General features: G+C 44.0%; 1 protein-coding gene across 2 annotated transcripts in view; it reads right to left on the minus strand.

Annotated features, from left to right (window-relative positions):
* Nucleotides 1–15,595, minus strand: part of LOC135210261 (isocitrate dehydrogenase [NAD] subunit beta, mitochondrial-like) — a 91,557-nt gene that overhangs the window by 58,392 nt on the left and 17,570 nt on the right. For both annotated transcript variants that reach the window (XM_064243128.1, XM_064243129.1), the window contains exon 2: nt 14,313–14,387. In XM_064243128.1, coding sequence (XP_064099198.1) covers nt 14,313–14,387 — 75 coding nt within the window. The remainder of the gene's footprint in view (nt 1–14,312; nt 14,388–15,595) is intronic.

Below are 15,595 nucleotides of genomic sequence, written 5' to 3' on the forward strand. Positions count from 1 at the left end.
AAGAAGGGAAAAAAAAAAAAAAAAAAAAATTTTTTTTTTTTTTTGGGATAAAAAACGAACATCCTACTTCCATCTTTGGTTCTATACCAAATGCCCCCTTTTCCGCTAAGTCTAGCTGGCGGCAAGGCGAAGGTCGTCTTGCCTTGATCTCTCCTTCGTATCATCCAATCTTGGAGTTTCTTAAAGGCACGTTTCGTGGAGAGAGAAGTTTTCATCTCTACAAACTCCGGGGTTTTTCCAGTTTTAGATGAAGAAACTGCGAAGGAGGAGACTTGGGAGCTGCGGGCTGCAAACTTGTCTTCAAAGAAGAAACGCAAGAAAAGTCGCACGAGGACTTTATAGTCCGAGATTGAAGGGGGGGGCCGCAGAAGGTTCCTCTTCAACCGATTCAGCCGAACTACTTAGCTCTCCTTCTTCTCTAAACGGAAGAGGAGACCGTCTGTCCGGAGAAGGCGTCCTAATGTCGGGTCTTGGCTTGATCAAAGGACCCCTATCCTTGCTAGAGGCAGCCTTATTTCGGCTGTCTTCTCTATGACGCTTACTACTCGATGAAGGTAGAGCGTCCTGACGAGGACGAGCGTCCTTAGCGCCATCCGCGGCAGTCTCGCTTGCCAGAGTAAGAAGCGTCCTTACGTTTCTCAAACGAAAGGGAAGACCTTTTCGCTGGAATACGTGCCTGTGCGCGTAAACTAGCGTCTGGGGGTACGACTTCTTGGTCGGAATCCCCAAAAACGTCTTGAAAAAAACCCTGAACGTCCTGGCGAGCTTCCTGCCAAGCGTCCTGGCGAGCGTCCTGCGAGCGTCCTGGCGAGCGTCCTGTCTAGCGTCCTGGCGAGCTTCCTTACACGTCCTGCCTAGTGTCCTGCCAAGCGTCCTGACGAGCGTCCTGACAAGCGTCCTGACGAGCGTCCTGCCAGAATGTCCTGCCGAACGTCCTGCCAAGCGTCCCGCCTAGCGTCCTGCCTAGCGTCCTGACGAGCGTCCTGTCGAACGTCGTGCAGAGCGTCCTCCTCAAAAGCGTCCTGACGTAACGTCCTTCTAGAGGACGAACGAGATCGGCGAATCGCCGAAGGAGAAGCGATCGGCGAACAAGACGAAGTAGGTGAAGGAGAAGGAGACTGCTTAGTCCTCTTGACAGGCAGTCTAAGGTCCTTCCTCCGCTTAGGCTCGACTGCTGCTGGGCGAGTCCTCTGAGCCATAAGCGAGGATAGCTGGTCCTGAAGGGACAAAAGAATGTTCTTCGTCGGGGAAGAATGAACAGAGGAAGCAGGGACTGATCCTGTGAGAAGACGAGGGGCGAGGGGAGCTCCTCCTTCCTTCTCACAGGTACAGCTACCTGCTTCTTCAGGTATACGCGCCTGTGCACGCAACCCAGCGTCCTCATCGGAGGAGATCTTACCTCTTTTCTGAGGCGGAAAAGCGTCATACGCGTCCTCCGACGAAAGTGGCGAAAGAGGACGTGAAGCGTCCTCCGCACGAAACGTCCTTTTCAGAGGACGAGAGTCTCTCCGAGCGCTCCACCCCTTGCGCGGGGAGGACGCTTCGGAGGACGAAAAGCACTCTTTCAGGACGCGGCGACTCGTGCGCGCTCCTTGGCAGCCTGGGACTTTTCTACAAGGCCTGCCGAAGGGACGCCAGATCGGTGGGAAGCCCCCGTAACCCTCCCTCTTGCGGCTTTCGACATACCTACTCCCTGGGTCTTGGGAGTCTGATAGAGGTCTAGGCCTAGAGGCATTAAGGGGCCGATCTGACGCCCCCTCCACAACACTGGGGGCACGATCACACACTTGCACCGAGCCAGTTTCTAAGGCTTTCACTTTGGTCTCCAGAGTGCGAAGAGACTCCAAAATCAGAGAGAGAGCATTCGCTTCTCCCGACACAGAATCAGAGCCCGAAGGCAACACAGGTTTAGGGGTTGTAAACACTACAGGTGTTAATGTAGGAGAGATGTTAGCCTTACCTTTGGTAGAACCACTCCTGGAGGAAGACCTCCTGATCCTATCGCGCTCCAATTTAAGGCGATAGGACTCATATACTCTCCAATCATCATCGGTCAATTTCTCACACTCATTGCACCGATTATCAATCAAACAATTAAGCCCCCTACAACTCATACATACTGTGTGGGGGTCTACCGATTCTTTCGGTAGCCTCACCTTACAATCAGCCCTCACACACACTCTGAAACTCACAGCACTTGATCCAGACATATCTTATATAGAAAAGTCAATCCAAAATCAAAAAACGGTCCACTATCGCGCATGCCAATTCAACAATCCAATTCAATACCAAAAAATCAATCAGATACTTAAAAGCGAGTCAAATTCCAAAAAATCCTGAGCAGAGGTCTGTAAACAGTTGTTTACCGACCGGCGACAGAAAAAAATATGAATAGAAAATGGGAATGGTTCCTGATATCCGCCTCCCAGCGGCGGGAATGGGTACTACCACCTGGCCGCCCACTGCGTGTGCCGCGAGTTTTGAAATTTCTGTCGGACGTCAGAAAATACAGCTATATATATATCTGTCAGGTAAGTGGCATGAACAAAACTTTGAATACCTTAAAAGATATTCTTAATGAGGTGGTTTAATTCTGACGCCGTACACATTATCTTGGCCGAGTTGAAAGCCGATCTTCTCTCTGAGTCAATAAGCGTGGAGAAGTCTCCCTGGGCGGAGACAGACACACCCAAAGAGAGAGCTTCTCCGGTTTCGTAACAGAGAGAGCTTCTCCGGTTTCCTAACACAAGTGTCTCCTAGTTGAAAGACGAGAAGGAGGGATCCTCAAGCCAAAGGTTAATTTTTTTAAACACTTTTCGAGCCAAATAAGACAGTACAGTACTAGTTTCGGTAATTTCCTGGAGTCTTCCTGGTTGTCCCTCACGTAAGAAGACACTGGAGACGTGGAGGTTACTGGCGAGAATGAATCTGAAAAATTGTCTACAAAGTAAAAAAGCAAGGCTTTGTAGGCAGTGAGAGAAGACTCTTTATCCTCCTCTTCTCCTTTCTCTTCTTCTTCGGCTGAAGAAATAGGTGATAAGGTCTCTACAGGCTGGATAGGGGGCGCCGCAGATTGAATAAAGCCCAAAATGCTGTCTAACTTATTCTGGATGGCTGACAGAGAATGATCGGGGGCAGCCATTGCCTGAAGTCCTATCGGTAGGCCCGAACTGAAATTGATGACATAGGCTGTCCGAGCGCTTCAGACTGGTCCCTCTGTGCACTTGGTTGCATATATACCTGTGGATGCTCGGGCACTAGCGGGCGCTAGTGGGCACTCGGGAGCTAGTGGACACTCGGTTGCAACTGTATTCCTGGGCGCCAAAGGACACTCGGGAGCCAAAGGTTGTTTTAGTGTCGGCGCGGAAGTTCCGGGCGACAAAGGCTGCTCTGGCGAGCGGGCAAACTGTGGCGCCGATGGGCGCTCGGGAGTCAGCGGGTTCTCATGCTCCGAACGCTGAAGATGTCTCCCAGGAGTCTCGGGAATTACAGGAGGGACTGATGGCAGTCTTACCTGTCCTTCAGTATTACATGTGCGGACCGGTGCTGAAGACATCTCCGAAATTCTACTCTTCACCTCTGAACGTCTGCTAGAGGAAGACTTTCTCGATGACGACTTCGACTTAGAGGATGTAATCCTCTCACTACGACGTCCCTCTCCTGCCGTATCCTGAGAGAATCTCTCTGGAGTTCAAAAAACTACACGAAGGCTGTTCCTTCCGTAAAGGGCTAGCCATTTTACAGGGGACTGGAGAGGGAGACAACTTACGAGCCCTCCTTTTCAATGGACTGGCGCCTGGGAGAGGACTCCCTGGAGCTGGAAGCACTAGATGACAGCGGTACTCCTTTAGAGACGCCTTTCCAATGGCGCTCTGTTGCGATCTGGGATTTGTCAACAGAATCGCCTGAGGGGGCGACTGCTAGTGGGCAGACTCCACTAACCTCCCGTGGGCTACCAGTATGCCTCCTCCCACGTTCTGGGGAGTTTGACAGGGACCTTTGCCTAGGAGAATCAGTGGGCCGAACAGCCACCTCCTCCACCACACTTACACTTGCACTCACTTCACCACTTACCTTGTCCATTAGAGTTTTCACGGACGCTCCTAATTTCTCCATTGCTTGGAGCATGATCGAAAATTTCTGATCGACTCTTGCCTCTAAATTGGTCACAGCATCGGGTACAGGTGTGAGAGAGCCAAGATTAGGACTGGGAATGACAGGTGGAGGGGAAGGTTCAGAAAGAGACAAATTATTATTAGACAATTCCTGACTAATTAAGTTTTTTGCTTTAGCTCTAGAAGCCGCTTTTCTCTTTTTATCTCTCTCTAACTTGTTCGTGTAACTAGTCAAGATCTTCCAAGTTCTTTGATCCCAATTAATACACTCCCCACAAGTTTGATCTGGTGTACAAGTCTGTCCCCTACAATCTGTGCAAATTGAATGTGGATCATTACTCACTTTAGCGATCCTAGTATTGCAGCCTTTTCTATAATACCTAATCCCAGATGAACTAGTGTCTGACATTATGTAGACCAATTCAAAACTAGTGAATATCGGTGCAAAACTATTTAAAACTATTATCAATTTCTAAATAGCTATCACCGAAAGCAAAACTTCCAATATTCAGAGTACTTCATCAAATAACTCCAACCAAGAGCGACGGCAAAGAATTCCAAAAATTCCGCTGCTACTGAAACTGTGTTGACAGTACCAGCCGGCAAAAACAACTGATTTTCGGACGGTGCTGGTTCCTCACTCCCCCAATAGTAGGCAGGGAGTATCACCTGACCAAAACAAAATGATATTGATTATGATACAATAAAGTTTGTTCATACTTACCTGGCAGATATATATATAGCTGTATTTTCTGAAGTCCGACAGAATTTTTAAAAACTTCCGACACACGCAGTGGTCGGCCAGGTGGTTAGTACCCATTCCCGCCGCTGGGAGGCGGGTATCAGGAACCATTCCCATTTTCTATTCATAATTTTTATTTCCACTGTCCCCTGAGGGGAGGTGGGTGGGTACTTGAAATTTATATATATCTGCCAGGTAGTATGAACAAACTTTATTGTATCATAACAATATCATTGTTCATGAAACTTACCTGTCAGATATATATATAGCTGAATCCCACCTTTGGAGGTGGGAAGGGACAGAATAGAAGGAGTTTGGGAAACAAATGCATGCAGATGATTTACATCTTGGTTCCACCTGTTAGCATAGCTGGCTTCGTGGTTACTGCCACGTAAGTCTGCTTGTGCTACTAGAGTTGCCAGCGAGGTAGAGACCTATATAGCTGGTGCACTCCAGATGATCTGTTCAACAGGGGGCGAGACCACGACGTGACTAGACCCATATTGACCATACCATGAGGGCTAAGAAAGTAAAATAAATATATATATATAAATATATATATCACCACCTGACCAACCTAGCCAAAGTTAAGGTGTGTTAACTAAGGCTTAAGAGTTAAGAAGTCGCCGTTGTCGGCGACTCAACAACTAAATTAAGAGCTCTTCCTAACCATTTTCTACAGGATAGGATGAGTGGTACTTCTTGCCCCAAGATTGTGTCTGCAGACACGTATGGCCCTAGCGAGCAGCAGATCTCATATGCCATCTTCACATCTCGCAGGGAGTGTGAAGTGAACACAGAGTTGCTTCGCTAAAACATGGTACTCAGGATGTTGCTGAGTGCCATGCTCTGTTGAAATGCTTCCGAGGCCGCGCCCTCAACCTCGTGAGCATTCAGATAAAAGATTTCAAATCTTTGTGCAAACACAATGAAGGAGCATTTTTGAAAGAACTCCTTAACACTAAAGCCAGGCTGTTCTTCGATATGGGCAAGTCTGGTCTTTTTCGGAACACTGCAGATTGCCCGATTGACTTCGACTTTCTTGAGTTTTATGTAGATAAAAACTTGAGACCCCCGACAGGGCACAGGACTCTCTCTGGCTCCTGCCCACTAACTTGTGCCATCCTTGCTTCCAAGCTCCTGGCCCAAGGACAAAACGGGTTTACCCATTCTTAGGCCACAACGGAAGGGTTAGAGAGCACACCGCCTTGTGTTCTCTAAAGCCAAAACTTGTGACGATGGCTTAAAATCTCACTAACCCTCTTTGTCGTATCTAGGGTGGTTAGAAGAAGGCCTTCCTGATCACATGCAAGAAGTTAACATGTAGGAGAGGTTCGAATGCTTTGACATCAAGAACTTCAGACTACGTCTAAGTTCCATATTGAAAGCTTCGATCTGGACATGCACAGTCAGTCCGTCTGTACTAAAGTCAGGTGACCGACCAGTTGACCAGTCAGACGAATCAAGGACAGCAAGGCTGTACCCTGAAGACCATAAGGCACTATTCTTCGCTGACGGATGAGTGTCTGGACTGCCTGGGCGATTCAATCTAAGCAAACCTTGGGGGTGTATCACAAGCAACCCAACGTCGTCAGCGAATCAACTCCTGACTCGAGCTTCTGGTGCCAGGAGAAAGGAGCGAGGAGCAAAAGGCGATTCAGTCCCGAAGGAAGAATGCCTGACAGTCCAACTGGTCTCATGTTACAAACGATCATCGGGGGTGTATAAACGCAACCGACTTCGTCAACAAGAAACTCAGGGCTACTATATGTCGCCTGATCTCGCACGAGTGTCTGACTCCGAGAAAACAGGTGAGACAAAAAGTAGATGGTGAGCGAGGTTCGAGATTCCACAGAACTCAAAGATCGTGAAGGGCTTTGTTGTTTGACAGACGCAAATCTCTGAGCCCAAAGGCCGTCAACAACATATTTGCGTATTCTTTAATAGTTTGTGACTGCCAGCTTATTCTTTAATATTGTGACTGCCAGCTTATCCCATTCTTCAGACGGAAATGAAGACGGTAATCTTATTCCTGTCAACATCTCGATAGCTGAAACGTAGTCAAGCTCAGAGCGGAGAGGTTATAGGTACCTTTCGAGTTAGAGTAGAACCGACTCTCTCGGAAATGGTCCTTGGAAAGTGAACTAGGAAGTATGTGACCTCTGTGAATCCAGGATCCTGAAGGCCAACATGGGCGATCAGCGTCATTGTCGCTCCCTGTGACGTCATAAATCCTCTTATTACATTTCCTAAGCGATTGAAAAAGGGAAAAAAGGGGAAAAAGACTAAATATCCATCCCCGTTCAATATCATAGGATGGCGTTTAATGGTACCGATCCCGGTATCGAGAATAAGGGAGCAGAGAAGAAGAAGCCTCTTCGTCCTCAACATATCGAAGAGAAGAATGAAGGGCGTCCCTAAAGTCTCCACAACTCTCAACTTACTTCTAAAGAAAGATTCACTCGGAAGTCAATAGTTGCTGCCGTCGATCGAGACGATTCGTACGGACTTTCGCAATCCGGTAACGAAACCTCTAGAGGATCGTTACATTCTACGCCTGTTGTTATAATAGGCTTTCTCGTAAACTCGAACAGGGACCGAGAGAAGATACTTCTCAAGATATGAAGAGAGCTGTGGAATATCAGAGTTGATCTGGACCACTGGTTCCCAAAACTCGTTACGAGGACTGGAGGGACTACCGAATCGCTTTTACTTCTTTCAGATTAAGATCCAGGACATCTGAAACCCTATCCAGATGTCCGGCACCTTCTTTCTATCACCTCAGGTGATAAACGCACTGAGAGATGTTCAGAATCATTCCTAGATCTTGAATAATATTTCCAGTTTCCCGTAGGAAAAAACTGTGGTCTGAATTGCAGTCTATTCGGGGAAACAAACTTCTTCAGGAAGGAAATGTCCCCAGCAAGCTAATCCATTCCCTCCCCGAGTATGCTTACTTCCCTAATAAGGCTGCGCTTTGCCTAAGCAGGAGAGCATATAAAAGTGCAATGTTGCGGTAGACTCGTAGTTTCTATACCGTGCGGTAACGAGCACCGAAAGGATTAAGAGATAACTCTGTTGAACATAGTAAGGCAAAACGAATGCAACGTTATTCATTCACGTAAGAAATCCCCTCAATCTTAGGCTAAAGTCCGTGATTGTATGGCAGAGTTACCGTTAGTCAGTCAATCCCGCAGGAGAGACGTAACCGCCAGCACAGAGATACGGTTAGTCAGTCAATCCCGCAGGAGAGAGAGACGTAACCTACGGCGCATGACAGCGCCCGATCTGTTACTGGCTCGGTTGGACTGGAAGACAGACACAGCGTGACAGCAGCAGCCAGCAGCTACGAACGTCGTCTCTTAAACTTTATGTCTGGGTTGCCAGCTACCCTATTCTACGAAGAAATAGGTCCGTTATTTTTTGAGCCGAAAGACTCTCAAGCTGGTATATTTAAGCGAAACAGAAAACGATAAATATATAGATGCGTTTGTGTCGTCAGAACACTACCATACAACGGTAAAGATAAATCGGAAACTCCTGGAGAAGGCTTGCAGGGAGTAACGATTAACAAATGTCCTTTAAAATAAGACCAATAGACCTCTCGGTTGCCATTCCAAAAAAAAAAAAAAAAAGAAAAAAAGACCGAGGTAACTACAGCAAGCGTATATGACTTGAACCAACCAGAAGTAAAATAACGCAAGGCAAAATATGAAATTATATCACAAATAAAGTTTGTTTATACTTACCTGGCAGACAATATATATAGCTGAATTCGGAAATACAGCTACATACATATCTGACAGGCAAGTTTCATGAACAAAAACTTAAGAGAATCGAAAGCAGTCAGCTCAAGCTTCTTATGTTACTGACCATAAGCGTTCATTGACGTAGTCTACAAGTCTATTCTTGTACGAGTCTGCGAATGACGAATGAGAGCTCTTCCGAATCTTGTCAATAAGAGCTTATTCGCTTACGCAATATCAAGTTAATGAGGATGTTTGTCAATGAGAACTAACCCATCTACGGGACAAAGAGATATTTTGTCAATGAGGTGATACCCACTTACTTGACAAAAACGAAAGTATATTGTCAATGGGGGAAAGTCACTGAATTGACAAAACGTAATCCAGGGAGTCAAGCATTTAATTTTTTTTTTCGATTCCCGTCTCAAACGAGGAAGGGGCAAGAATCCTGTTAAGAGACTGGGCTTACGGCAGGTAGAACGACGATGTTCAATTCGGCAGCGTAGTCCGACTAGAAACTAACAAAATCTATCATCTGAAAAACCCTTTCAGATGGGCTAAAAAGCTTGCAAAATTATCCTGGGAAGAGGAAGAAACTCTCCAACCAGCTTCCTCTCCCGTATCACAACATAATGCCTGCTAAAGCTTAAAATTTATTGGCAGTATGGCAAAGGAAGTCCTGTCTTGCGCTTTCCTGAAGAGCGTCCTTTGATGAGTGCCTTGCAAGAATCCACTGAACGTTGCCGAGAGTCCTGACGTGCAGGACATCGAGCCTACATAACCCGTAACTGCCTTATCGCAAAGTCTTTTTGACTGCGGTAGTGGCAACTTAAATTTATTGGTCCGAATGGCAAAGGTTGCGGTAGAGCAAACGAGATCTTCCCTTGAGCTTTCCTTAACTCCATCCACCTATGCGAAAAGCAATATTAATTGACAGAGACCTCTTGAATTCACGAAACCCGATGTCTTGCTGGGTTTCGAAGAAGAAGTTGTCGTTCACTTAAACTTCCTCCGAAGCACTGCCTACTTCACATTCTTTGCAGGTGAGGTAGAAGGTATCACCGGAGGTAGAGGTAAACATTCTTTAGGCCCATATCTGAAACAAGAGCTTGAAGAGTTTCAACAGAAACGTTCAGCCAGGCGACACACCTGGCGTGCGCTGGTGCACGCTCGGCGTGCGCTGGTGCACGCTCGGCGTCCACTGGCGCTGCGCTCGGCGTCCACTGGCGCGCGCTCGGCGTTCCACTGGAGCGCGCTCGGCATCCACTGGACGCGCTCGGCGTCCACTGGCGCGCACTTGGCGTGCACCCCGCGCGCGCCTGGAGTCCATCCGAGCGTCCCGGGCGTCCGCTCTCAAAAGCTTCCTGTACTATGACTTCTTTTACGTATTTCTCGGTGGAAAGACGGACACGAGTTCAGGCGACGTTCGCCTTCTTACTTCTCACTGAAACGCATAACGAGAGAGAGAGAGAGGACGTGAAGCGTCCTCGTTCTATAAAGCTTCTATTTAGAGGGCGCGAGTCCTTCCGAAAGCTCCAAAAAACAACCCCTGCATGGGGAGGACGCTTCGGAGGACGAGAAGCAATCTTCAGGATTCGTGCACGCGCACGCACTTTGGCAGTCTGGGGATTTTTCATCAGAAACTGCCGAAGGCACGCCAGATCGGTGGGGGTTCCTTGTAACCCTCCTTAGGCTTTCGACATGCTCCCTCCCCGGGTCCTGGAGTCAAGCAGAGGTCCCGGCCTAGAGGCGAAACGAGGCCGATCTGACGCACCCTCCACTACACAAGGGGTATCACTGCACTTCTGCACTTCACTTTTACTCTCTAAAGCAAGCACTTTCGATTCTAAGATACGAATCGAAAGAGTATCAGAGAAAGGGTAATTCCTCTACAGACACTGCTTAGGCCCAAAGCAACACTGCAGGGTTAGGAGTAACAATTACAGAAGTAGCACTTCACAGCAATGAAGGAGAGCGAGCACCTCTCGTAGCATATTCATAGCCCGTAGGCCATACTACAGGGTTAGGCTAAAATAAAGTCTACAGGAAGGTTAGCAGGTTCACTACCTGACTTTTGTTACTGATTAATTGCGTACATACGAATCATACGTCTTCCTTACGGAATTAGACATGTTTACTGATTAATTGCGTACATACGAATCATTACGTCTTCCTTACGGAATAGACAAAGTCTCACACTCCTTACATGACAAATCTCAACAAAGAAGCAAGACCCATACCCTCGTACATACCAAGTGCGGATCTACCGAAGCTTTCGGTAGCCACACCCTATCTTTGCAGACAAAACCCCGTCTGAAAAACTAGCCTAACTAGATTCAGATATTTTATGCAAAAATGAATCAAATTCAAATCAATTTTAAGATAGCGTATGCCTAGCCACAAATCCCACAAATCCAAGTAAATAAATCAAAAGACAATTAGGATACTTAGCGGCAATGAAGTTTCCAAAATCCTAAGACGGAGGTACTGAAAACAGGTGTTTTCAGCACCAGCGACAGAAAAATTATGAATAGAAAATGGGAATGGTTCCTGATACCCGCCTCCCAGCGGCGGGAATGGGTACTAACCACCTGGCCGACCACTGCGTGTGTCGGAAGTTTTTAAAATTCTGTCGGACTTCAGAAAATACAGCTATATATATATCTGACAGGTAAGTTTCATGAACAAACTAGCGCTTCCACGAATTTCAAAAATTCTAGCTGCCGACGGTTTTAGAAACTATAGCTATGTAACAACTTGGTAAGCTGCATACATAAAACTGAAGTGTCCTTTGAATAAAGCTAAGCAAGATTGTTTGAACAAACACTGATATGATGAGGAAAATATGAGTGAAAGGTGGTGACAGAGTAAAGATGAAGACCTCTACTCCTGTGACAGCACCTAGGAGGGTAAGCAATGGGATTAATGAAGAAGGGAATAAGAATTCTAAGAAAGAAAGGAAAAAGACATAGTACGTATTAGGCAGTATTAGGCAATGCCAGACAGTGACAAAAGGAATGGACAAAAGTAATGATTTGCTGTATTCGTCCGCAAATGAAAGTGCATGAACAGGAGTGAGGAAGGGCATGACGTAGAATGTACAGAAGACATAGGAGTGTTGATAGAATTGTGGATTGCAAAGTTTTGTTTAAGTGGAACAAGGAACATCATCCACAAAGTTTAGTGTGAGTGGAGCAAGGAACATCAAGACTTTCTCAGAGTATAACAATTTTAGTACAGCACACTTAGAAGTTTGGAGAAAATAGAGGAATCTGGGTGCAAAATCTAAGAGAGTTTTTGTAAGCAAGTAAGGAGAATGAGAGTGGGAGCAAAATGTCAAATAAGGAATGATTCTGAAAAGGCAAGAATGGGGGAGAATGAGACTGTAAATCTATGCTCAGCTAATATTAGAGACACCATCTAGGAAGAATTTTAGCAATGAAGACACAGATGACAATAAAGCTTTGATGAAAAGTTTCTGGCCACTCTACAAGCCATAATGGTTGTGCTTTGCAAATCTTGAGCATAAAGAAAAAATGGGATAAATGAAAGAAAGAGAGAACTGAGATGTGTATGAACAGAAAACCATGAGTTTGAATTGCATGTGAATGAAAAGACAAAACCAGTGTGTTTGTAAGAAAAAGAACAAGTGGAAGAAGTGTCCCTGAATAAAAGCCATACAGATGTGTCCTAACAAGTGCAGGTAATACATGCCCATGTCGTCTTTTACATCCAGTAACCAGTTAAAGGGCCTAGGTTTATTGATTTAATACAGCACTCAATTTTTCTGATACATGCTTCTTAATATCTGGGAATGAATGAAACATGTTAAACAGACTAGAGGTATTGTCGGATTAAGGTATAATACACTACTGTAATATATTTACAATACCCTTTGATACACACAATTCAACTACCATGCTTATATTTAAGTAAACCAGACTAAAATTACTTTTTTTTAAAATGATTACTAAACTGACAATAAACACTTTGGAACTGTAATAGAAGAATTTTGGTTTGATAGAAGGATTACTATACAAACCTATATAAAATACTCAACTAAAATGTGTGCTTTGGTGAGACAACCATGTGCAAGGATCTGAACAATTATCCTCTGTTTTTTATTCAAACATAAAAACCACAGCAATAATCATAACACAATCTAAAATAATTGTAATCTAAAGTAACTAACCACATAAAAAATACAATTTCAACCTCCAACAAAACTGATGCAAAGACAATTATGAAAAATATATGGCAAGGATGTTTAACTGGAGGTATAAAAAAATTCGGGCAACACCTAGTACGTAATTATATTTTTCAGACATGAAAAGCTGGATATGTTGTTGAATTATATGCATTTTCCTTATCGAACTTACCCAGCTACCCGAGTCCTTTAGAACAAAATGCAGGAAAGAAAAGAGCAAATATTTAAAGGAAGAAATCTTTTAATAAAATATACCAGAGGCAAAATCTAACCAAATGCTTTTCCCAAAATTTTCCTCGGTTGTTGCCATCTTAATATCAAATACTGCACTTCAATAAAATTTTATACTGGAAAAGTAAATTTTTCTAATAAATTTACATACTTACTGTAAAAGATAGCTAATTTTCATGCCAGTGGGCAAGTCAGCATTCAAATTAAGATGATTGTTTGGCTGACCCAGAAGACTGTTTAGTTCACCTGTTCTCCACCAGATGTGTCTTGAATGTTTTAGCGTATCACAATTCTTTGTGGCCACCTACTAAGTTGCGAGCAGGTAAAAAAGCAACATAAAGAATTCTCAGATAACATTCACCACACTTGGCAGAGAACAGATACACTAGTCATCTGAGTCAACTGAACAATCTTCTTTATTTTCAATGCCGACTCACCTGCTGGGACGAAAATATAGTAGCTGTCTTTATCTGTAGGAAAGATTGACACCAAAATAAAGAGACTGAATATATAGTCATGATATCAGAGAAACATGATTCTCATGGCACTTCAAGACATAACTCAAGTTAAAGGAAAGCTGAACATAAAAATTACATTAGGTAACAAAAATACATTCTCAGTAAAACAAAAATACAAAAGCCTGGGTTGTAAAACAAATGCAAAAACTCAATATAGTACAGTACACCATTAGATGCTTTTGAATACAAATCTGCAAATCCTGATATACCAAAACAAATTTTAAGGTCCCCAGACAGAACAATAGCCATTCCTTCCTTTTCCACTTGCCCCACTGACCAGAAGTCTGTAACAGCTTCTCAGTTCCTTTGCTTCATCCTTACTTCAAATCTGCTATCACACATCCCATTCCTATCATATTCCAATCCTCATGAGTTGAGTCTGCTTCTTTCACTGCACTTGCTCTTAATGTGCTATAGCACTTAATGGCCACACAATCAGGACAATTTACATGGTGGTCATTTCCAGGCAACCTAGAATTTCTAATAGCCAGTGAACAGCTCATTTTATGAACAGTTTGGCAAATGTTTTGCCGACAGATGCCTTTCCCTACTGCCACCCTTCAATTTTATCTAGGCTTGGGCTCGTACGAAGATGGGGTCGCTTGCTTCCTACTGTACCCCTATAGCTATGCTTACAAAATTATACATACTGTGGCAAATTACATTGACATCATTCTTCAAATCACCAGCATAGCTTGGCGTAATCATTGACCTTAAAAAAGAAATTCTATATTTAGTATAAAAGGTACTTACCTGGGCAGATGTGAGAGGTGCAACTCCATGTAAACTCCTAGCTTGTGGCTGAGTCCCAGTCACTAGTGGCCGAACCTGGAATTAAATTTGGGTAATTACTTTTTGCCTAAAATGTATATAGAACAGTGAAAAATTACTTAAGACAAATTTTTAATCAATTTGTATTTTTCATAACTAACAAACCTGAGATCTTAACATTCAGGATAACTCTTCTAGCGCCACCTGGAAAACCGGTAAATTTAACATAAAATGTCAGTCTAATCATTTTTAAAAATGTCATAATTAATAATTTTAAATCATTATCAGGATACATAAAATTTCTAAACTAGAAATATAGGATTATTTGCATTTATGTATTCCTATGCCTTCTATAAAACTATACCTTCAGTGAAAGCTGGTCTGGTCATCGACGCTTTAAAGAAAATACTAGATAATTGTTAGTAAGCAAGCAAAGGAGTGGGGGTACCACCTCCTTACCCAACCACGCGGTTTCTCAAATCATCTTGCCTGCATTGCATTATATTGACCCTCTTCTACATTATTCAACCAAAAAATTATATTAACAGAGATCTTCATGTGGGCGTATCCTTTACATTTAGTAACGGACAATGAATGTGACGGTTAATTAGAGAGGTTCTACGAGGTACATTCAGCAGTCAGTGTTTAAGACAATGGAGTCAGAGTGATTGGACAGCATGAAAAAAAGGATTAAGGTATTTTCTAAGTAACATGAAAAAGAGATTAAAGTATTTATAAGTAATAATTCCGTACGGACTGCAAGGAACGGTCTCACAAATACAAAAGCCACTAGGGACTGGGGGGTCAAATGGAGTATACCGTTTTTAGTACTAGCCCCTGGGGTAGGGGTTAATTACAGTTGACCAACAAAAAATATGTAAAATTCTTAATAAGCGACAAAATACTACCTATGGAAGAAGTCAATTTCCAAGGAAATACCCAACATAGAGCAATTAACTTAGATTTAGCAAGATTAAGAATATTATAAAATGATATTGTTATTTTACAATAAAGTTTTGTACATACTTACCTGGCAGACATATACTTAGCTTACGTCTCTGACGTCACGACAGAATTCAAAACTCGCGCTAACGCGACAGGTAGGTCAGGTGATCTACCTTACCCGCCGCTGGGAGGCGGGTGTAAGAACCATCATACCTTCCTGCCAGATTTTTTCTCTCTTATACTGTCTCCTGAGGGGGAGGCTGGGCGGGCCATCAATCGTATATGTCTGCCAGGTAAGTATGTACAAAACTTTATTGTAA

This window comes from Macrobrachium nipponense, chromosome 39, assembly GCF_015104395.2.
Source record: "Macrobrachium nipponense isolate FS-2020 chromosome 39, ASM1510439v2, whole genome shotgun sequence".
Classification (NCBI taxonomy): Eukaryota; Metazoa; Arthropoda; class Malacostraca; order Decapoda; family Palaemonidae; genus Macrobrachium; species Macrobrachium nipponense.